The sequence below is a fragment of the Podarcis liolepis genome (assembly GCF_965112155.1).
Source record: "Podarcis liolepis genome assembly, chromosome: 7".
Lineage (NCBI taxonomy): Eukaryota > Metazoa > Chordata > Lepidosauria > Squamata > Lacertidae > Podarcis > Podarcis liolepis.
In genome coordinates, this window is record NC_139561.1 from 83666565 (window position 1) to 83689071 (window position 22507).

At 48.5% G+C, this 22507-nt stretch overlaps 2 protein-coding genes across 6 annotated transcripts in view; both read right to left on the reverse strand.

The window, feature by feature from the left end:
* LIPE (lipase E, hormone sensitive type) overlaps positions 1–22507 on the reverse strand; it is a 120069-nt gene that overhangs the window by 19508 nt on the left and 78054 nt on the right. The window contains exon 2 of one of the 5 annotated variants that reach the window (XM_083515805.1): positions 25–64. Coding sequence is in view for 2 of the 5 variants with exons in the window: in XM_083515801.1 (XP_083371927.1) it covers positions 7635–7737 (103 nt within the window). In the remaining 3 variants the exon portion in view is untranslated. Of the gene's footprint in view, positions 1–24; positions 216–7634; positions 8132–8151; positions 8325–22507 lie in introns of those variants that run through there. The other 4 variants (XM_083515802.1, XM_083515801.1, XM_083515804.1 and 1 more) reach the window with 4 other exon arrangements.
* LOC310712731 (uncharacterized protein) lies at positions 12417–19790 on the reverse strand. Its single transcript, XM_083516072.1, has 4 exons — positions 19515–19790; positions 16849–16920; positions 14717–14797; positions 12417–12614 (listed from the first exon to the last, which is right to left on the reverse strand). The coding sequence occupies exons 1-4, from the start codon at positions 19585–19587 to the stop codon at positions 12499–12501; spliced, it is 342 nt and encodes a 113-aa protein (XP_083372198.1). The 5' UTR covers positions 19588–19790; the 3' UTR covers positions 12417–12498.

Genomic DNA, 22507 nt, shown 5'->3' on the forward strand with positions numbered 1-22507 from the left:
GGGGATTGTGTGGAGGGTACTCACCCACCGCTGCCCACCAAGGACCAGGGCTTCCTGATGCCGCTTTCGGCCACTGGCTGCCTGCCCAGCCAGCCGGCTTAAAAGAGGGCTGGGGAAGTCAACAGGCTGGCCCCGCCTCGGAGGAGGGGACGAGGGAGGGAGAGTTTGGGATTGACTGGGAAGGGGAAGGAGGGCCAAGCTGCCGTCTCAGCCCATCTCTCTGTTTCCCCCTCGGCAGCGTTCTGGAATGCTCAGGCGCTGCATCAAAATTCCAACATTCCGGTTCCGCTGCCAGTTCCCTCTCCGCAAAGCCATGGCTGGAATAAACTAGGCACAGAGTGGTTGGTGTGCATGATATATATTCACCAGATATATTTGGTGCCCGCAGCAAAGCTGTGGGGAGGGTGGAAGGTGCTGGCTTTGGGTGGTTGTTGTTGTATTATTATTATTATTATTATTATTATTATTATTATTATTATTATTTGTTTTCTGAGAGTGCAAAGGACCCCAATGGAGAAGATGCTTCATGAGGGAAGCTGGGCTAGGAAAACTGGGGAGAGAGCAACAGGTGGGAGTGGGGAGACAAGAGGAAAATGAGGAGCACGAGGCAGAAATTTAGGGGTTGTGGGGAATGGAGGTCTCAGTCCTCGGATGCTTGTCCCTCCAGCTGGAATTACCTATGTACTTACCACTTTTCAAGCCACACTCACATGTTACCCAAAGTGCACTGCCTGCTGGGCTTTCCTGTGGTTGCAAGAACCCCTCTAATTGTGTGTGTGGGGGGAAGCTGGCCCCCTAAAAGGGTAAAAGGGACCCCTGACAGTTAAGTCCAGTTGCTGACAACTCTGGGGCTGCGCCGCTCATCTCGCTTTACAGGCTGAGGGAGCCGGCATTTGACCACAGACAGTTTTTCCAGGTCATGTGGCCAGCATGATTAAGCCGCTTCTGGCGCAACGGAACACCGAAACCAGAGCAGCGCATGGAAACACCGTTTACCGTCCCACCGGAGCGGTACCTATTTATCTACTTGCACTTTTTGGCGTGCTTTCGAACTGCTAGGTTGGCAGGAGCTGGGACCGAGCAATGAGAGCTCACCCCGTTGCGTGGATTCGAACTGCCAACCTTCTGATCGGCAAGCCCAAGAGGCTCAGTGGTATAGACCACAGCGCCACCCGCGTCCCAGCTGCCCCCCTAAATCAAGTAAATAAATAAAAATACTTAACGAACTGACCAATTGCATCACAGATAGCTCTCTTCTGCTCCCCTCTAACAAAAGTCCTGCTCCCCCCTAACATAATTCCTAGCTACGCCCATGCCTCCAACTCCTATTCCTGAAGCTGTCATCTGAGCATGTGCAGTGGCTGCCTCAAATGTACACACCTCAGCCTAACTGCAAAGGGAACATGGCATGTATTTCTGAACTGTGTGGAAGCTGGTTTGAGGGGAAACACAACAAACAGCGTCATTTCCCAAGAAACTACAGGATAGATATGGATTGGGGCTAATGCCATGCACACTACAGCTTCAAACGCCGGAGCCAGGGTAACCAGCACTGTGTAAACAGCCGTTGCCTGTTTCTTCCTCTGCAATTAATGAGGACTAGAAACCTAGTGCTTTCCCCCCCTAAAAGGATGCGGAGAGTCTAGCAGTTCTTATTATTATACTCTACACCACATGATATATTTCTGCACTGGAGGGCAGGACCCGAACCAATGGATTCAAGTTGCAAGAAAGGAGATTCCAGCTAAACATCAGGCAGAACTTTCTGAGAGTAAGAGCTGTTCGACAGTTGGGACTCTCCTTCCTTGGAGGTTTTTAAGCAGAGGTTGGACGGCCATCTGTCATGGAGTTGAGATCCCTGCATTGCAGGGGGTTGGACTAGATGACCCCAGGGTCCCTTCCAACCCTGTGAAATAGTGTGGCAACAAAGATTCCAAAACCCCGGTCCTCAGCAACCACAGACCTATTATATTCTTTTGCATTTAATACTGTAGGAACTGATTTGGTTGATTCTGTAACAGAAGAATGACGCTATTTGCACCAGAAGAACAGAACGGAACAGGCTCTTGCTCTTCCTCACACAGGGCAGGGAGCCAGGGCTGTTTATGGGGCTCCCGTGACCATGTTTTCAAGAGCGGTGCCAATTAGACCAGCTCTTTCCAGGAGGGCCACATGCTCCCCATGCGCAGACAGGTCCCATGGGGCTCCTTGAAGCTCATCTGAGAGCTGTAGAGCAACAGCCTTTGTGCAGAGTGCTAAAGGCAAGAAAGGGGCATTGCACTCGTTGAGCCAGATCAGAAAAAACTAATAGGGATCACAGACTCGCCAGCAAACGGTCCTGCGACTTCTATTTAAATCAGACAACGTGGGGCACAATTTGAAATGGTCAGACTTCAGCCCCATTCTTAAAGCGGCCCATGCCAACTTTTCATGCAGGGGCTGGAATATCTTTATTTATTCGACTACCAAATGAAATATTACTCCTTGCTACAGCGTACCTGTCGTTTCTGCCCTCAGTCAGAAAGAACAGCTAAGAGGAGGCTTCTTTCCCTTCCGATTAACAGGAATTTGCAATTCCGCTCCGTTTCTGACCTTTGTTATGCCTTCCCCACAAACACACTTTCCCAATTCCTTCCTCACGCCTTGCTCCCTCCTCCACTCTGATTCCACAAAAAAACAATCCCAGATTCAGCATAAGCACATACCACGCTTCAAAAACAGATGTGTTCGTAAGGTGTCCATAGCGCAGGCAAATGCACCTCTGCAAAGGTTTTTACGCACTTTGCTCTCTCTCACACACAAACTGAGCCTATTCTGCCCCCACTCTTTTGACACTCTGTCAGAGGGACAGGCCTACCAGCAATCTGAATGCCAACTGAATTATCTCACCTTGCCCATTCCACAACGCCTTTTTAATTTATTTATTCTTTTCTTGGGGCTAGGCTGCCGAGTTAGTCACGTCGGCATCTGCCATCGCTTCCAAGATCGCCTTTTTAAACATTAAAGGTGGTGAAACCTCCCAGGTGTGGAATTGTAACGTCACGGGCACTAGCCAAACAGCACTGTGCACAGTCAGCTTCTGCTGCAAAGCGGCAGGACCAGTTTTCATCATCCTGGATCTTGGAAAGAAATAAGTATCTTTCTATGCAGTGCAGCAGGGGCACCTTAACCACTGAAGTTAACTGATTTATTTGGAGTATTTATACCTCTCTTAGCAGCCAAAATTTTGAGGCAGCTTGCAACAAAATGGATAATAACTCCATAGTTACAAAAATGAGCTATGAGGCATATTATATATATCAGTTCCCCCTTCGTCCTCCCATGTTCCAATCACCAGTCTGCAGCTGGTTCTCCTGGCCTGGATCTCACTTTCAAAGCCACCAGATGTTGTTGATGTCGTCATTCTTATTTCTAATTACTGAATTATATCCCACCCTTCCTCCTGAAGAAGCCCAGGGTGGTAAACAAATGCACATCTTTTTTTTAAAAAAAAAGCATTTTAAGACAGCTAAGACATTCTAAAATCAGTTTAAAGCATTATTTTATGCAGTGATCTCAGGATTGCCAGGAACAGCACCCCTTCGTCCACCAAATGCCAAACAGGAATGTTCTCAAATGCATCCTGAAAGTTACAACATGATGGAGACAGACGTACCTCACTAGGAAGGTCATTCCATGAACGAGGAACCACCACAAAAAAGGCTCCGTCACAGGCGAGCCGCCAATGGTGCCACTACCAACAAGGCCCTACTTGCCAATCATACGGTCTGAGATGGTTGATACTGGAGAAGGGGCTCATTTAAGTACTTGGGCCCCAAGGAATTTAGCAACCCACAAACCAGGGCCTCCTCACTGCCCTGTCATTGCTGTCTTCCCAGCCCCTGGTGGCTGATGCTGAAGATCCAGGAGCAGCAAAGGTGTTACAAGCTTCCCGCACCCCCAACTTTCAGGTTTATAGTGGGCCTCACCCTAAGAGACACGAAGCATCCTTTTAAACAACAAAGGGTCAAATCCTTTTTATCATTAACTTGAGTTTTCTTCCTAGAAGAGAATGGAAACTGCCCCTTCTGTTTTATTGCACCAGCTGAAGAAGAATCGAGTGGCCCTCCAGATGTGGTCATAGTTCAGCTCCCGCCAGTCCCAAGTCGGGATGGTGGCAGTCCCACAACATCTGGAGGGCCACAGACTCCCCATCCATGTTCTACAAGCGGCATGGAGTTCCAAAGATGGGATGTTTGAAAAGACGAGATGTGGAAGGCAAAACTTAGTTTTGCGCAAGAGCTGAAAGATCTGCGCTGCCGGGAGATGCCCAGGCTTTCACCATTCCCTCCCAGGACGTGGAGTTTGAGACTTGCCCAGCTGAGTCACCACTTTGGCATCTGTTGGGGAAGAAATGTTTCTGGGTAAACTAGGAAACACAAGGGGCAGGATGAGAGCAAGGGGCACAGGCAGCAAAGGGGGCACATGTCAAATGCCAAAAACATGGAAAACAGGGGACTGGGAGAGAGGGCAGGGAACAGCCTCGCAGCTGGAACTGGACAGGGATTGGGGAGGGAGGAAGTCAACTGTCTCCGTTTTCGGCAGGGTGTGAAACCTTTGCCCTTTAACCTCTGCTGCGCATGGGGGAGAGAAGGGGGGCTAGCTTAAGGAATGACGACCTGCGGTGAAAGCCGATCCTCCGTGTCACACCATGTCCACGTGGCTCTCGGATTGGCGAACGACAGACCCGCACCCGTTCCTGGCCTTCCCCTCCCCTCTCCACCTCCTCACCCCAGGTGCTCCACTGCCGCAGTTTCTAGCAAAAACATAAACCAGCGAGAAACAGCATCTCACGCGGCTCTGCCAGGGCTAATGCCCGCATCAGTTAAGATCATCAGGTGACCTCTGGGGCACAGGCGCAAGCTGTGCCAGGCGCGCTCAACACAAATCTCCCTTTGTGGCCGGCAGCTCAGCTGGCCTCCCTGCCCCTTGGCGTGACCGTGAGGGCAGAGAAAAGGCTGGTCGGAGATTCTGCCAGGAGCAAAAGGGTGCCCGGTTCTGCAACGCTCATAGATTGGAAATGTGGCGCCTCAGGCAACGCCTTCGCAGGCTTCAACAAGTTCTGCAAACCAATTGCGCTGCCATTACCGAGGAAGAAGAACTGTAATAACAGCGGTACCAACTCAGCGTGACATGTTAGAAGCTAATTCACTGACTAGACAAAAAGTGACAAAACGAGTTCTGTGAAACTGCTGTAGGCTGCTCAGGGGCTGCAGGGTAGGGTGCCAGGGAAATATGCAAAAACATTACTAAACCTTGAAACAAATCCTTGCCATTAAGGGCAGGCATTGGTTCGAGAAACCAATTTTGCAGATATATCTTTCTTTAAAGAGGGAGCGCTTGTCATCTGGGCAGCGCAGGACCTCCATACACACTGCCCAAGCTTGCGCCCCGGAGAGGTCACTTTGGGTCTGTTTAACGCAACAGAAACAACATGGCCTGACTTCACCCCCAGAGGCGCACTCCATTGCCTCTTGAGACAAACAGATGCCAACAATGTTTGTGGGGCAGGGGGGTCTCCAGGGCAGAAAGAAATCACCAGAACTCCTGGCTGAGAGGAATGTAATATCGTGAGCTTTGAAGTGATCTGAACATATACCCAGTCACTCGGTGTACAACTTTAAAAATAAAAGAAAACTTGTTAGAATTGCTGTTTTATTAGTGCTCGCAGGGATGTGGCAAGGTGGTTCATTAAAAAGTAATTGGAAGACACAGCCGAGAGAGATGGAATCTCAAGGTACAGTAACAGAAGAGAATGTGGCACAGTTCAGTCATTCTTGGGCCTTTACTGACAGAAGGAACCAATCTTGACAACTTCTACAAGAAGCTGTCATCCAAAATTCATCCCAGCAAGGGAACAGTGCAAAAACGTTTTGCATTTAAGAGCAGAGATGTGTTACATTTGCAGTGCAATTCTACGCATGTCTACCCAGAAGTAAGTCCTATTGGTTATACAGGACTTATTCCCAGGTAACAGTGTCTAGGATGGCAGACTAAGAGTTCAGAAATTACTTTGGGTAGGACTCTGAAACTAGTGCTTATCATCCAGACTGCCGCACACAGATGGCCAGCAGCTTAAATCTATATCAGAACCTGAAAGCTTACATAATTCTTCCTAAAGCCCCAATATCAAATTTTTAATTCACCTCCATCTCATAGAATTTTCAGATACAGTATATGCAGCTGGTATCTGAGAATCTCACTGAGAATTTCCACAGGCAAACACAGGATACACAGAAACAACATTCTTACCCAGAAGCCCAGGTGCCACCCAATTATGGGGCACAGAGCAGAACACACACACAAAACAAACACACAAAAACACACTTGGAAGGTATGCTAAGAAATTCTCTTCCCACATCTTGGCAGCAGGGTTGCAAAGATTTCACTACTGATCAATGACATATATGAACTTCTTGAAGCAGAAGATCTAGTACACACACTCTGCTTAATATGATAAATAGAAAAGCCATAATTTAGTAAACATTTTAATTAAACTAAATCTGACATTCTCTTATACTGTATTCAAAAGGACCCAACAACCACTGAGCTCCAGAGCCCACTCCCATCTTCTCAAGGACAATCACAGTCGATCACACAGTTGATTTCTAGCAGATGTCACTGAGGGACAATGCGATATAGTAGCTAGAATTGGGGAGACCTGAGTTCAAATCCCGACTCGGCCACTAAGGTCACCGGATGACCTTGGTCAGCCACTATCTTCCAGCCTAATCTCTCTCACAAGGATGTTGTGATGATAAAATGGTAAGAGAACCATGTGCATTGCCTTCAGGTCCTTAAGCTATAACATAATAAATACAATTCCTGTCTAGATACCATGGATCATACTTTCAGCAACATAAGTCCCATAAAGGACTTGACTGCAACAACTTCCAGACGGTGTAGCTACATTAGCTTGCCCCAGCAAAAAACACCCCCCCCCCCCCAATTCTTATGGCACCTTAAAAACTAACATTTTAAAATTTACTTAACAATATTTATTTACCGATTATAAAAAGAACTTCTAAGCAGTTTACAAGTCATTTATTATAGCATAAGATCCCACGGTCTACAATTGACTTCATCACTTGCATGATAAGTAATCCTGCATATACCCATAACTCAGAACAACGTTTTATTCATGTCGACGAAGTTGGGACTGCAGTCCACAAAAGCTTAAACCAAATTGAACGTGTTAATCTTTATAGTGCCACAAGAACCTGCTGGGCTTTTATTAAAAAATAGTTTGGGACCACCCCTTTGCTATTTTCAGTTTGGCCTCAAGCTCTGCACCGGTGAATCACCACAGATCCTTCAGAAGACTTGAGGCACCCCTGAGGACCATCCCTGGGAAAAAGGATCCACCAGCTGGGGTTTTCACAGGATCTACTATCCTAGCCGTGTGTGAGAGAGTATTAGTCGATTACCCTTGGATTCCTTCACATACACACCCCAACATTACCAAGCTGACTGTATGATCTCCTACCGCTGCTCCATATTTATGCTATTATTGTTTTTTGCTGAAAAAGGGGTTTGTCGTAACAGGTCAAAGCGTTAATTTCTGCATGCATTCCTGCTCCGGCCGAACTACGTACCTCCACCTGCGATTCTTGCATGAGATTTTCCTCTGACAATCCACCCCTTGCAATCCCTATGTATGTGTGTGTAGATTTGCCTCCAGGGGGGATAGAACCCCATGCCCCCTGACCTGCAGAGGTTAAGGGCACCAGACTGACTGGGAGACCTGGGTTCAAATCCTCCCACGCCCTCATTAAGTGACTTTGGGCTGCAGCCACCTTCTCTCAGCCTTCAACAATCACACAACACGGCCCACGGAACTGTCACAAACGCCACCATAAAGTGAGCTGGCCTTTAAGGGACAACGTCGTTTGAAAACCTCCCCCCGCCCAACAATAACTGTCTACCGCCTAATGTTCCCACCGCCTCCCCCCCCCCACTTCCCTAATGGAAGCGCCCTCCCACAGAACGAGGAAGAGCGTACTCAGACCCCACCATTACAACTTTGGGGGGGAGGGGGGAGCAGACCGCGGCGGGACGTGCCAACGCCTCAAAAGGCAAGCCCGCCTCCCCCTTGATTGGCCCTTTACTTACCCAACGGGGTTCCGTCTCCTGCCCCCGCCGGCCCCCTGTGAGCCCCCTTCCAGACCGGCTTCCGCCTCGGAGCGAACGTTCGGTAGCGCCACATGACGGGCGCTCGCCAATGAGTCGTGGGCGGGGACGGAGGGGCGGGCGGTTACGACGTCACCCGAGCCGGTTCCCACGGCAACGGCGTCCCGGCTCCTGCTTCCGCATTCCCCGAGCCAGCCCGGCCTTAAAGGGGCCGGGCGCGCCGAAGTGCGGACGCCAGGGGATCGATACGAATTAAGCTCGGGACGCTTTCTAATGTCTCGCGCCGCCTAATATAATTAGTATACCCATGCTGGGTTCCTTTTTTCCTTGCAAATGCACGGTTTTTTGTTGTTTTGTTGTTGCTTACTGTATTTGCAGCATAGCTGTCAACGTTTCCCTTTTTTTAAAGGAAATTCCCTTATTTCGCATAGGATTCCTCGCAAGAAAAGGGAAAAGTTGACAGCTATGATCTGCAGTGCAATCCTACGCGTAAATTAATCTAAAGTAAGTCCCCATTGGATTCAATGGGGCTCCCTGTCAGCAATAAGTGCGGGCGGATCCACCGCACGTGACTTATTATTATTATTATTATTATTATTATTATTATTTATTAAATTTACATACCAGCCTTCGTCCGAAAAACACAAGGCAGTTTGCAAAGAATCCTAGGAACTGTGGTTCTCCGCTCACAGAGCTATAATTTTCAGCATTCTTAACAAATTACAGTCCTCCGGGATTCTTGGGGGGGGGGGGAGTCATATGCTTTACATGTGCTGCCCTGATTCCTCTGAGCCAAAATCCAGGGCACACTGCACATTAAAAAAATATACAGTTACAATTGCAAAAAAAAATAAGTGAACAAGATCCCCACTAGCAGCTGCTAAAGTTCTTTTTTCCTTTTTGTGCACAGCCAGACTTAGAAGAAGTGTGTAGGTATGGCTGGATCTGTTGGTTTTGGTTCTCTTGATTTCTCACCTTTGCAATCTTAAATTCAGTTATACGCATTTCTGCAGCAATTCATGTTTTTCTTAAAATCGTCTCCAGCATTTTAGTCTGCAATTTTGCCTATGTTTTGTCTAATGTAAATTAGTGCCTGGGAATGACTATGCAGAACAGATGTCATGCAGTCTTTGCACCAAACACAGGTACCACTTTCAGCTTACGAAAGTAGTCTTCAAGGGCAGCCCCACGTAGAGCACATTGCAGTAATCTAACCTGGACATAATCACTGCCATCTTTTGATAGGGCCACAGCTGCTGAACCAGCCTAAGCTGGCGAAAAGCAGCAGATGTCAACATTGTCTTCACAGACAGTGCCCAGCCTGGGATCATTCCTAGACTGTGTACCTGGTCCTTCAGAAGGGGCGTGATCCCATCCAGGACGTGGCCTAAACTTTTATCCTGATTAGTAGATCTCCTGAGCTATAGCACTTCCATTTTATTGGGATTAAGTCCCCCTGCAACACACAGCCAAGGAAGGAGAATTAGCCTCTGACTGTTCCCTAAAAGATAAATTAGTGATCCAAAAACAGATTGCCCACATTTTTATCAAATCTCTCTCTCTTCCTCAACTTTTAAAAGATGCTTCCTCAGAATTCTAGGCTCTAGAGCAGGATGTTGCAGTCCCTTCAAGTCCCTTCAGCTCCGGCTGTCATGACCAATATGTAGGGATGATGAGAGTTGTAGCCTGTGAACATCCAGAGGTTTCCATGTCCCCCACGCCTGAGTTCGACGTTTACCTCTTTTTGCCCAGCATTCTGTTAATCAACCAACAAAATCACCTAAATCTTGCAGCTCCAGTTTTACGACTTCACAATTTCCTGTGGTTAAGTCACATGGTTGTGGTTTGCAAACCTAAGTTGTAACCTTTGCTTTTTTTGTGGGTCGAGGACAACTTTTAATGATTTGTGAGCTGTCCTTAAATGGAAGCAAAATGCTTTGCTGCCAGATTTTATCGTGTTGCCCCTCGGATGACACACGTCTGCCACGCAGCATGTAAGGGAAACCTTTCTGGGTCAGAGTAAAAGGTCTGCATACTGGTTTGCTGGAAATCACAAGTGCGTAGAGAGAGGTGCTGTGCTTAGGCCTTGCTTTGGGGCTTCTTGCGAGCCACTGGCACCAACTCCAGGGAGCCCTGGGGGGGACGAAGACCCACAAAATTTTTGCTATGGGTGCCCGGCCTTACCTCTGCCGCGCTGGCACTGCAGTGGTGACTGGTCCTCTCTGGTCCTTCATTTGGTGCAGGTATTTTATTTTCAGTATAAACAGGACTCTGTTTTTGCGTCTCCACACACACACACACACACAGAGCAAAGACTCTTGTTTCCAAAAGGGACAGGAGCGGGGTGGTCTGATCTTTCTCCCACTTTAAATTGCTCTCCACAAAGATGTGGAGGCAGTTCCAGATTTACGTATAAGCTAAACAAGCCCTACAGCTTAAGGCCCCACTCTCTTGGGGGCCCCAATTTTTTTTTAAGGAAAATAAAACTGGATGTCCATTTCCAAAATATAAGATAAAAAACAAATAAAATAAAACCTACATACAGCAACAGTGTTTTGTGTTGTGTAGGCTCCTATGATGTAAGTCATGGGATGGGCCCCACCTGCTAGTCTGCTCCCTAAAATATCACTAGTTTGCTCATTTCTATGTATAGGGTGCCTACATTCTGCATGGATTGGTTGCATGGCAACATGTGCAAATGGCTTTAGATACCTATTAGGTCCCTAAATTACATTATAGCATATACAGTGGTACCTCTGGATGTGAATGGGATCCATTCCAGAGCCCCGTTCGCATCCTGAAGCGAACGCAACCCGCGTCTGCATGTGCGTGGGTTGCAATTTGCCGCTTCTGCACATGCGCGTGACATCATTTTGACCGCCTGTGCATGCGCGAGTGGCGAAACCCGGAAGTAACGCGCTCCGTTACTTCTGGGTCGCCACGGAGCGCAACCTGAAAATTCTTAACCTGAAGCTACTTCAGCCTGAGGTATGACTATATTCAACACAAAAACCAGCAACAATTTGTTGTTGACAAAGGCCAGCTGGACATATAAAAGGGCCCAATTACCTTCAGTAGCTTAGGGTCTCATCAAACTTAAATAAGGCCCTGTGGAAAGAGGAGAGGAAAACGGGAAAACCAGGACATTCTGGGATCAAATCAGAAACTGAGATGGCTTCTGTAATTCACGAACCCGTCCCTGGGGAATCAGGATACTTGGAGGGTATGGTAGTGGTTGGTGTGTTGGATTAGGACCTGCAAGACCAGGGTTCAGTCCCCTTCTTGGCTATGAAGCTCCCTGGGTAAACATAGGCCGGTTGCTGCCTCTCAGCCTTACCTACCTCGCAGGACCGTTGTGGGGAAACGAACAAAGTAAAGACAGCCAGTACCGAAGAGGGATTTGTTTTATGGTTAACACAAAGAATTAAGCTGTGTGCCTGTCGGGGCAGAGAAAGCTACAAGGGTATTTCATATTTCAAATATACATTCTTTAAAAAACCAGAAGCATTTTACTTGATATTATAGGCCAAGAAATTAATAGACAAGATGTCAAACTGTTCTTATATGCAACAACAGCGGCAAGAGTATTGTAAGCCCAGAAATGGAAGCAAGAAGAAATTCCGATGAAAGAAGAATGGCAGACGAAATTAATGGACTATGCAGAGTTGGACAAAATGACAGGAAGGAATTGAAACCTGCGGGACCAGAGATTTACAGAAGATTGGAAGAAGTATATGAATTATTTGAAGAGCAACTGTAATCAACAAATTACGCTAGTAGGACTACAAGACGTTTTGTAAGGAGAAATAGACGAAGCGTTTCAGAGTAGAAAAAGATAGAGATATTGGTTATGAGTTCGAAATGTAATAGAAGAAGAAGAAGAAGACAAAGACGAAGACGAAGAAGAAGAAGAAGAAGAAGAAGAAGAAGAAGAGGAGTTTGGATTTGATATCCCGCCTTTCACTCCCTTTAAGGAGTCTCAAAGCGGCTAACATTCTCCTTTCTCTTCCTCCCCCACAACAAACACTCTGTGAGGTGAGTAGGGCTGAGAGACTTCAAGGAAGTGTGACTAGCCCAAGGTCACCCAGCAGCTGCATGTGGAGGAGCGGAGACGCGAACCTGGTTCACCAGATTACAAGTCCACAGCTCTTAACCAGTACACCACACTGGGAAAATAAGAAATGCATACTAAGAGATTAGATTGGAAAATTTGCAGACAGGACTGATGAAAGTAAAAAAAAAATGAATAAGATGTAAAAGTATGTTTAATTACTGTTGAAAATGATATGTTAAAAAACTAATAAAATTTTACGTTAAAAAAAGAGAAAGCTACAAGGGTATGGCCACCCGCATCATGTGGCACTTATTCACAAACGCCTGGCACCGATGCCTTCTCTGGTGCAAATGCCGCTTGGCCAGGCCACGGTGGTGGCGATGGTGCTGTTCTGCAAAAAAAGAAGAAGGGACAGTTTATATCTTCCCTTCTGATGCTCTTGCTTAGTGATCAAGCATCTGCTTTGCATAATTCAGCTGCTCAGTTCAACATCTGGCATCTCCAAGGAGGGTTGGGAATGACCCGTCTCTGGAAACCTGGAGAGCTGTAGTTTTTGGACTACAATTCCCATCATTTGTGACCACTGGTCCTGCTAGCTAGGGATGATGGGAGTTGTAGTCCCCCCCAAAAACAGCTGGAGACCCAAGTTTGAGAAACACTGAGCTAGATAGACCAGTGGTCCGTATAAGGCACATTCCTATGTTCCTGCCCCTTTTACACAGATTACCCCACTTCAACTGCTATGCACTCTGGGGCTTCCCTTGCATTTGATCTGCACGCTGCAGCTAGCGCAGAATGCTGCTGGCAGGAGTGAAACCCTGGGTTGATCCAAACTTCCTCTTGTCCTGCTGCTTTCCTCCGGGGGGAAACCACTCTTTAGTGCTCAACGGGAGCAAATGGCAATTCGGGTTTTTTCCAAATTGACGTTTGCTCCGATCTAGCTGTAAAGAGCAGGTTTTCCATGGGAAAGGAGCAGATAAGGGGGAAACCATTCGGACACTTGTCTTATAGGCAAGTGGAACAAGTGGAAGTGTCTATGAGCCCCCCCTCCCCCCGCATAGAACACCTCTGTTCAGAGATCTGAATTGCTGAATTGGTACTGGGCCAAAATCAAGGTTTTACTAATAGTTTATTAATCCCTTAACAATTAGGGAGCTGCTGACTTGTGAGATCACTTTACCTGATGCAGTGCTGTAGCTAGGGGAGGGGGCAAGCTGGTCCCCCCCCCCGGAAGCCTCCAGAGGGGCACCCTTGAGGCTCCCAGCCTCTGTGTGTGTGTTTGTGTTTACACAAATGTGCTTGGGGTCAGTGTGCCAAACTGGGTCTTTGACCCAGGTGAAATAAAGCCTAGTTTCGCCCCTGCCCAATGTATGCATTCAGTCGCTTTGATCTGTAGAACAAACACTTTTTACAGGGGTCACATAAAGCTCATTCACAGCAAGGTTGTTCCCAGCCCTGGATTGAAGCTGGGACCTTCTGCATTCAAAACAGATGCTCTAACTTGGAGCTACAACCCTTCCCCAGTGATTAGGCATGGCTGATTTAAGCTTAAAAAGGTAAAGGGACCCCTGACCATTAGGTCCAGTCGTGGCCGACTCTGGGGTTGCGACACTCATCTCGCTTTATTGGCCGAGGGAGCCGGTGTACAGCTTCCGGGTCATGTGGCCAGCATGACTAAGCCGCTTCTGGCGAACCAGAGCAGCGCATGGAAACGCCGTTTACCTTCCTGCCAGAGCGGTACCTATTTATCTACTTGCACTTTGACGTGCTTTCGAACTGCTAGGTTGGCAGGAGCAGGGACCGAGCAACGGGAGCTCACCCCATCACGGTGATTCAAACTGCCAACCTTCTGATCGGCAAGTCCGAGACTCTGTGGTTTAACCCACAGCGCCACCTGAGTCCCAATTTAAGCTTAAAAAGGTAAAGGAACCCCTGACCATTAGGTCCAGTTGTGACCGACTCTGGGGTTGCAGCGCTCATCTAGCTTTACTGGCTGAGGCAGCTGGCGTACAGCTTCCAGGTTATTTGGCCAGCATGACAAAGCCGCTTCTGGCGAACCAGTGCAGCACATGGAAATGCCATTTACCTTCCTGCCTGAGTGGTACCTATTTATGTACTTGCACTTTGATATTCTTTCAAACTACTAGGTTGGCAGGAGCTGGGACTGAGCAATGGGAGCTCACCCCGTCGCGGGGATTCAAACCGCTGACCTTCTGATTGGCAAGTCCTAGGCTCTGTGGTTTAACCCACAGCGCCACCAGGGCCACGAATAGAAGATACAAGCACAAACCATACAGAGTTGAGACTGATCTGATTAGGGGACCCACGTGTTGACTACGACTCTCTCCCTCCCATCAACGAGACGCTAGTTGCATAGGATACACAATAAATTATTTCTCCCCTTTAAAGTCTTTTTTTTGGGGGGGGGGAAGGATAAATGTTTCCCATTTATCTTATCTCCACCACCAGCCCTGTCTCAAGGTATTTTGTTACCTGGCAGAGACAAACCGGTAAGGATGCCATCGCAAGGACACAGTCGTCCGTGTTTCTTTGGATTCCGGGGCCCACGCAGGTCTAAAACAACATAAGCCAACAAAAGATGAGTAATTAGGTATGGTAACTGGCAGCGGGAAGAGGCAAGTGCAAGATTTGGGATGGAGGAGTGCTTTTATGGTCCTCCCCACCCCTCATAACCAGAAAGCAGAATATCTCGGAGTGCTCCTAAACCTAGAACTCGTGGACATCCAAAGAAACTGTACGCACATCGTTAAACTCCGGAACTCCTTGCCACAGGATGCAATCATAGCCACCAACTTAAAAGGTAAAGGTAAAGGGACCCCTGACAATTAAGTCCAGTCGCAAACGACTCTGGGGTTGCGGTGCTCATTTTGCTTTACAGGCCGAGGGAGCCGCCGTTTGTCCGCTTCCGCAGACAGTTTTTCCGGGTCATGTGGCCAGCATGACTAAGCTGCTTCTGGCAAAACCAGAGCAGTGCACAGAAAGGCCTTTTACCTTCCCGCCGGAGCAGTACCTATTTATCTAATTGTACTGGTGTGCTTTCGAACTGCTAGGTTGGCAGGAGCTGGGACAGAACAACGGGAGCTCATCCCCTTGTGGGGATTCGAACTGCTGACCTTCCGATCGGCAAGCCCAAGCGGCACAGTGGTTTAACCCACAGCGCCACCCGTGTCCCTGAGCCACCAACTTAGATAGCTTTAAAGGAGGGCTGGACAAATTCAGGGAGAGGGCAGACAATGGCTACTGGACCTTGTGGATAGGCTCTGCTTCCACGGTTGGAACCAGGAATGCTTCGGAATATGAGTTGCTGGAAACCACAAGAGGGAAGGTTGGTCTTTTGCTTGGGTCCTGACTGAGGGTTTTACATAGGCCTCTGGGCGTGGGAAGAAGGATATTGGACTAAATAGGCCATTGGCTCTTCTTAGGTTCCTATGTTAGGAGTGTTGACTGCAGAGACGTCTCGAGAAAGCGAGCCAAACCACGTGCAATTCCTCCTCTGCTGCCCCATCCTCTTCCAGTTCTCTATTGTGGGAGTGAGCCAGGGGTGGTTCTCAATATCTTCTTCAACTCCCATCAGCACCAGCCAGCATGCCCATGCATGAGCCAGTGTGGTGTAGTGGTTGAGAGCGGTAGACTCGTAATCTGGGGAACCGGGTTCGCGTCCCCGCTCCTCCACATGCAGCTGCTGGGTGACCTTGGGCCAGTCACACTTCCTTGAAGTCTCTCAGCCCCACTCACCTCACAGAGTGTTTGTTGTGGGGGAGGAAGGGAAAGGAGAATGTTAGCCGCTTTGAGACTCCTTAAAGGGAGTGAAAGGCGGGATATCAAATCCAAACTCTTCTTCTTCTTCTTCTTCTTCTTCAGGGATGATAGGAGCTGGAGGGCCATAAATGACATCTGGAGGGCCATAGATTAGTCACACAGTTTTCTCCATTCTCCATAGATGAGGTTCCACCGTTATGACCGTTATGTTCTGAGTTAATCCATAGGAGACCATGCTGAGTCCCAGCCTCACTCACTAATGACGAGAAAACCCCCAGTCTAATTCACCGGCTCTTCACACAGACATTTCCTTCACCTCTCCAGCAGGATTTCCCTGCTTTAATTACTGCATCGGTTTGCTTGATTGCACATTTTAACTATGGATGCTCACATTTTAATTTTTAATGGGATTGTCTGTGCCTTTTAATTATGGGTGCTTTATATTTAAATGCTTGCGTAATTGATTGTTTTTTTTAATAAGACCGCTTCGAAGCCTAATTTGGCGTTAGGCGGTGTCTTGCTGCATTATTAACCATCAACATTAATTGTTCTTAATTAACGAACGATGACCCATCATCCATCTCCGTTTTTCACACTGGGAAATTTCAGAGTCAGATTACAGTGGGGGGGGGGACGACTCGGGTTTGGTTTGTGGCACTCTCAAACCAAGCGACGAGCCCAAGTGATTTGTGCAAGAGGTTACAGGTCAGATCTTATTCGAATGCCACACCTCAGCAACAAACAGGCGAGGCCAGCTGTTGCAGAGGAAACTGAAAGCGGAACTTGGGGTAGAGAGTTTCCATATTCTCAACTGTCGGGGTTGGTGATGCAAGAAAGAGACTCACCGGAACAACTGCAGGGTTGGTGGCCTTCCTGGGCTGGCTCTCCCCCCTTGTGGCCTGAACGGAATCTTCTACCTGGCAGAGAAAAGGGGAAAGATGATCAATTGGGTAAACTCTGTTGTAAACAAAAATGGCCCTTTTCCCCTTGTGGGGTATCCAAGAACCCATATAGAGTCCTTACATAGGTTCCCTATTGGTAGGAGAGAATAACAGAGGCCAACCAGAGAATATTGAGAAGCAAAGCAGCTAGTAAGCTTGATCTTTATTGATCTGTTGCAACAGGGTACTCCCCTCACACGCAGGAGAGAGGAGGAACCCAGAAAAATGGCGCGCAAGGCCTTATAAAGACTTTGAAATTGCCACCCTGTAGATCAAGACCACCCCCAGAAACATCACATACATCACAGAAGGGGTGTAACCTAAGACCACCCCTCAGATACATCATACCTACATCACAGAAAAGGCAGTCTAAACAGAAATTTGAATGTTGTTTTTCTCCTGTCCTTGTTTATCTCCTGTCTGGCAGGTTACCTGTTAATAGTCACTTGATTGGGAGCCTGGCCAGTCTTTTGTAATGATAGATACTTAGTTCCTGAGCCAGGTCACAGGCTCACACCCTATTCATATCTTAAATGTGCCCTTAAGACAGGATTTGTGAGGAAAGAGACAATGGGGAGGTTTCCCACTTTGACCTTGCAGAGAAAACCTTTGCTCAGTTTAGGAATCAAAATGGTTCCAGGTCGGTCTTCCTGTGCTGATCTATGTATGTGCTTGGTTGGTATGCTTATGAACATTACCATATATCTAAGACCACAAAATTCCTATCACAACTCCGAACAGCAAGACAGCTACTCTGAGAACGAGGGCGGATAATTTATATGGAGCAACAAGTTAATAGATTTCAAGACACAGAAGGGTAAGTCTCTGCCTGCTTCTCCCCACTGTGCCCTCTGCAAAGCCACTCTGGAGAGACATGATCCTCTCCTGAATTACGCTGGAGGAAAGAAGATGGGGGATTTTTTGCTGCCATGAACTTCCTTGCGTCCCAAGACCTAATAATAATAATAATAATAATAATAATAATAATAATAATAATAATATTTTTTCTTTATACCCTGCCCTCCCCAGCCAAGGCTAACAACCAATAATAAAAACGAGTTGAATGAATACAACTTAAAAACAAGATTAAAATACAACATTAAAACATTAAAACAATTAAAATATTCTGAGTGACTCTTCCCTCTCGCAGCAGTCTCTGCCCGTTCTTCTGCGTGGAGAGGGGAGAAGAACCATAGAATCGGAAAGGGTCCCAGGGGTCATCTAGTCCAACCCTCTGCAATGAAGGAATCTCAACTAAAGCATCCACGACAGATGGCCATCGAAGGATGGTCCTGGGGGAGAAGGGGACGGGAAACTTGTTTCTTACCTTTCCACCACATATATCACGGGCGGGGTGGCTTGGCGGCCTAATGCGGCCCCCGGACATCTCTCTCTGGCTCCCGGGATTCTCCTTCGCCATTACATTTCACCAGACCATGCCCCTTACCGGTCCTGCTCAGTGCCTTCCTTGACTGTTTTTTTCCTAGCTGGTATGTGCCTTTCAGTCAGTGTGGTGTAACAGTTGGAATGTCAGACTAGGATCTGGGTTCGAATCCCAACTTGCCCATGAAGCGGAAACTCTGTGATTCTATATGGAGAGCCCTAGACTGGGGAAGGCTAGTTTATTCTAACAGCGTTTCTCCATCAGTGGCAAACCTCAAGCTCTCCCAACCCAGGACCACCCTGAGCTGGGAAGGGCAAGGGATTGAGCCTGGCACCTTTGGCTGGCAAAGCGGGATGTTCTGTGCCATGCTGACCCCTTTCCATGAGAACCAAGAAGCGACCTCTCTAGACAATGGACTGACTCTTCTTTTCTTATCTCTGTGGCTGTAATCTCCTTTGTGACGCAGCTGAATGCACGTGTGTACTTCATCCATTTCCCTCCCTCCATGCGGCCCGGGGCACTGGCAACCCACGCTACGCCACTGGGACCTGCAAGATCAGGCCAATGGCCCGCCTAGTCCAGCATCCTGTTCCCAGATGCCTGTGGGAGTCCAACAAGCAGGAGCCAAACACAAAACTACTCTCCCCCTGCTGCGCCTCCCAGCAACTGGCGTTCAGGAGCATTACTACAGAGGCAGATTTACAGCAGCACAAACGCTGCCATCATACCGGGCGTGCAGCCAAGGAAGGTGCCTTCTCCAAGCCCAGTAAGGGCTCCTGCCTCCTTCCCAAAGACAGGCAAGCAAAGCCCTTACCGGGCTTGGGGAAAGAGGTAGGAGGGCTCTGGGACCTTGCCAGAACCTCATGCCTCCTTCCCAAAGCCTGGCTTGAGCCGGTGCCACAGAGGGCTGGAGCGAGGGCGTCAAATGGTCTTGCACAGGGCGGCCTATTACCAGGATCCGCCCCTGCATTACTGCCTCCAGCCGTGGAGACAGAGCACAGCCATCATGGCTAGTAGCCACCAGCAGATTTCTCCTCCACAAATCTGTCCAATCCTTTTCCGAAGCCATCCAAATTGGTGGCCGTCGCTGCGTCCGGTGGCAGAAGGTTCCGCAGTTCCCCCACCAAAGGGGGAAGAATCGATGTAGCAATTCCTCCGCCTCCCAGTTTCCATCCTTCCCTCTCACCTTTATCCTTGGCCGTGCAGCAAAGAATGCTGAGCGACAGGAGCAGGAGAATCCAAGCTAGGAATCGGTCCATGGCAAAGAGCGGCGTCCGCGAAAGTCTGCAAGGCACAAATGTGTAGTGACGAGGGAATCTCTCCGCTTGCGCCGCTTTTTGAGTCAACTCCCTTTTTGCTTGATGTCATTTACGGGAAGAGTTGGGGAAGAAAGGGATTATTTCGGGGCAGGCCCTGGATCACTGGAGCAGAAACGCTCTCCTGTAACACATTTGTTTATTTGGAGAGAGCAGCTTTCAAAAGCTCCTGGAAGTTTCGAGATGCATATTTTGTGAAGAGGGAAATCTCCCCTCAACCTGTATACACATACAGCTTTTGTACCTGGGAGTTGGCAAATAGCGCGGCTTGCCAAATTCAGATCAGAGCGACAGACACAAATAAAAAAGAGTGGATCATATTACTTCCCGGACTTTTGGGCTTCGTGTTTCAGCTCGGGGAATTTTTCAAAGGAAAGCAAAGCTATCAGAGGATAAAAATACAAAAGAAGAGGGGAGGGCACCTTTCCCCCCCCAGTCCAAGGCCGACCCCCACCCTCACCTGGGGCCAAGAGGAGGGGCCAAAAGGAAAAGTGGGCGGGGCAATAAATGTGAGTCTTTGCTTTGTACAAAGGACAATACTTCAGGAACGAAGAGGTTTCCAAACATACACACACCCCATTCTACCAATGCAGCCAAGAGGCATTCAAGGACATATTCCAGCCAGGCAAAAAGCACTTGATGGGGATGCCCTGTGGCAAGACCCAAGTACGGACGGGGGAGCCATTCGATTCAGTCTGCATCGAAAGGCCAAGTAACCTAATTTGCACTTTCAGTACACAAAGAGGAGCTCAGCCATCCTTTGAAATTCAAGGATGGAGCTGTAGTTAAAGAGTGGACTGGCTGGTTTGACAAGATTGATAGAAACCAATTGCATACCCTCCAACATTTCTCCAATGAAAAGAGGGAGGTCCCGTTCCATAATGATAATTTTTACTATTTATGCCCCACACGTCTCACTGGGTTGCCCCAGCCACTCTGGGCAGCCTCTGACACATGCAAAAACATAATAAAACATTTTAAAAACTTCCCTACACAGGATTGCCTTCAGACGGCTCAGGGGTTGGAAAACTCCATACCCTCCAACATTTCTCTGATGAAAATAAGGACGCCCTAAGGCAGGGGTCTGCAACCTTTAAGACAAAAAGAGCCACTTGGACCCGTTTCCGAAGAAAAAACAACAACTGGGAGCCGCAAAACCATTGCGACATTTAAAACAAATATATCTCCGGAGCCACGATCTGACAGTGGGCGGGAAGGTGACGTCGGGACGGTGCGTGACTAACGCACGCACCGCCCCCATGTGACATCACAGCCAGTACAGCGCCCGCCACAGTGAGGAGTGTCGGGGCGCACAATGCGTCTCCTCCCCTCGCTAGTATCCGCCCCGGAGCCACGGCAAAGGTGTAAAAGAGCCACTTGCGGCTCCAGAGCCACAGGTTGCAGACCCCTGCCCTAAGGGAAAGCGGGACATTCTAGGATCAAATCAGAAACTGGGATGGCTTCTCTAAATCAGAGACATCCCTGAAAAATAGGGAGACTTGGAGGGTCTGCAGTTGGAGAGTGATGTTTCTATATGGAAGCAAAATGGAGGGCAGACGGCAGTGTGGGGGCACAGAATTCTCCCAGAGTAGGGCCACAGTCAGCTGTAATGTGCCACCTCCACTGAGTCTATGATTTTGTGAGGTGATATCCTGGTTGATGGGCCATTGAGGAGAACAAAGTAAAGAGACTCCGTGTGAGGACCCTCGAGTGGTGTAGCATGGGTTGCTGGTGCCCGGGGCAGATCAAGTGTTACACCCCCTGGTGGACCGGGCAGCTGGGGGAGAAGCACATGCCAGGGGTGTGTGCAGAGCCCATGAGGCACATGGTTGCTGGCACAGCTTCTGGTGGTGGCTGTGGCTGTGCACCTTCTCAGTTTGGCAGCTCCACCACCTCCCAGCATAGCTGTCAACCTTCCCTTTTTTTGCGGGAAATTCCCTTATTCCAGCGCTATTTCCTGCTGCTATCCCAGATTGTTAGATATCCCGTAGACTGTCTCCGGGACAGGTGAGGCTGCTGATCCCTTATTTTCGAGGCTGCTGATCCCTTATTTTCAAATCTGAAAGTTGACAGCTATGCCTCCCAGCTTGGCCAATCTGAGGGCGGGGCACACAGCTGTTGTACCTGGTTGCACCCCTTCAGAATTTTGTGCCCTGGGCCACTGCCCCCTGCCCCTCCTTGCTACGCCCCTGGGCCCCTCCTCTAGCTTGCAGCTAGTTAGAAGAACAAAGCAGAGTTTAGAGTTTGCCGGTGATAGGAAAAGGAGCAAGCTGGAGAGATCGTCAGAGCAGTGCCTGAGAGCAATGTTTTGGTTTCTGCTTGAATCCAAGGCTGCGGTTAGAGGAGAAACAAAGACCCTTTTGGGGTGCTGGTGCTGTGAACCCCCTCCACTGCAGGCTCAGGTGGTACATACGGGTAAATAAACCATATATTCTAAAGACACCACAGTCTCCTCTGTGCCTTATTCCCAAAAGGAACCATGAACCCTGGCCTGGAACCCCTGGGATCTCGCACCGCTCAGAGACTGGGCCGGTGTGTAACATTATCATAGTATAGTATTGTTGCTGTTGTTTAGTTGTTTAGTCGTGTCCGACTCTTCGTGACCCCATGGACCAGAGCACTCCAGGCACTCCTGTCTTCCACTGCCTCCCGCAGTTTGGTCAAACTCATGCTGGTAGCTTCGAGAACACTGTTGTGCTGGTTCCGGAGGGGGGGGGGGTTACCATGCGGCGTGGTGTAAGTCTGGTCCTAGGTCAAGGGTAAGGAGGCTGTCTGTCAGGGGCGAAGCGAGGTCCAAAGCAAGGAGTCAGGTGTGGTCATAAACTCAGGAGAGCAGGTCGGGGTGCCGGCAGAAACAGGTTAC

Bases quoted from the DNA above. Each gene is read 5' to 3' on its own strand.
- LOC310712731 (XM_083516072.1), bottom strand. From the start codon at position 19,587: ATGGACCGATTCCTAGCTTGGATTCTCCTGCTCCTGTCGCTCAGCATT. The intron at 16,921-19,514 runs GTGAGAGGGAAG...TTTCTCTGCCAG, and splicing joins CTGCACGGCCAAGGATAAAG to GTAGAAGATTCCGTTCAGGC. The intron at 12,615-14,716 runs GTAACAAAATAC...CTTTTTTTGCAG, and splicing joins TACCGGTTTGTCTCTGCCAG to AACAGCACCATCGCCACCAC.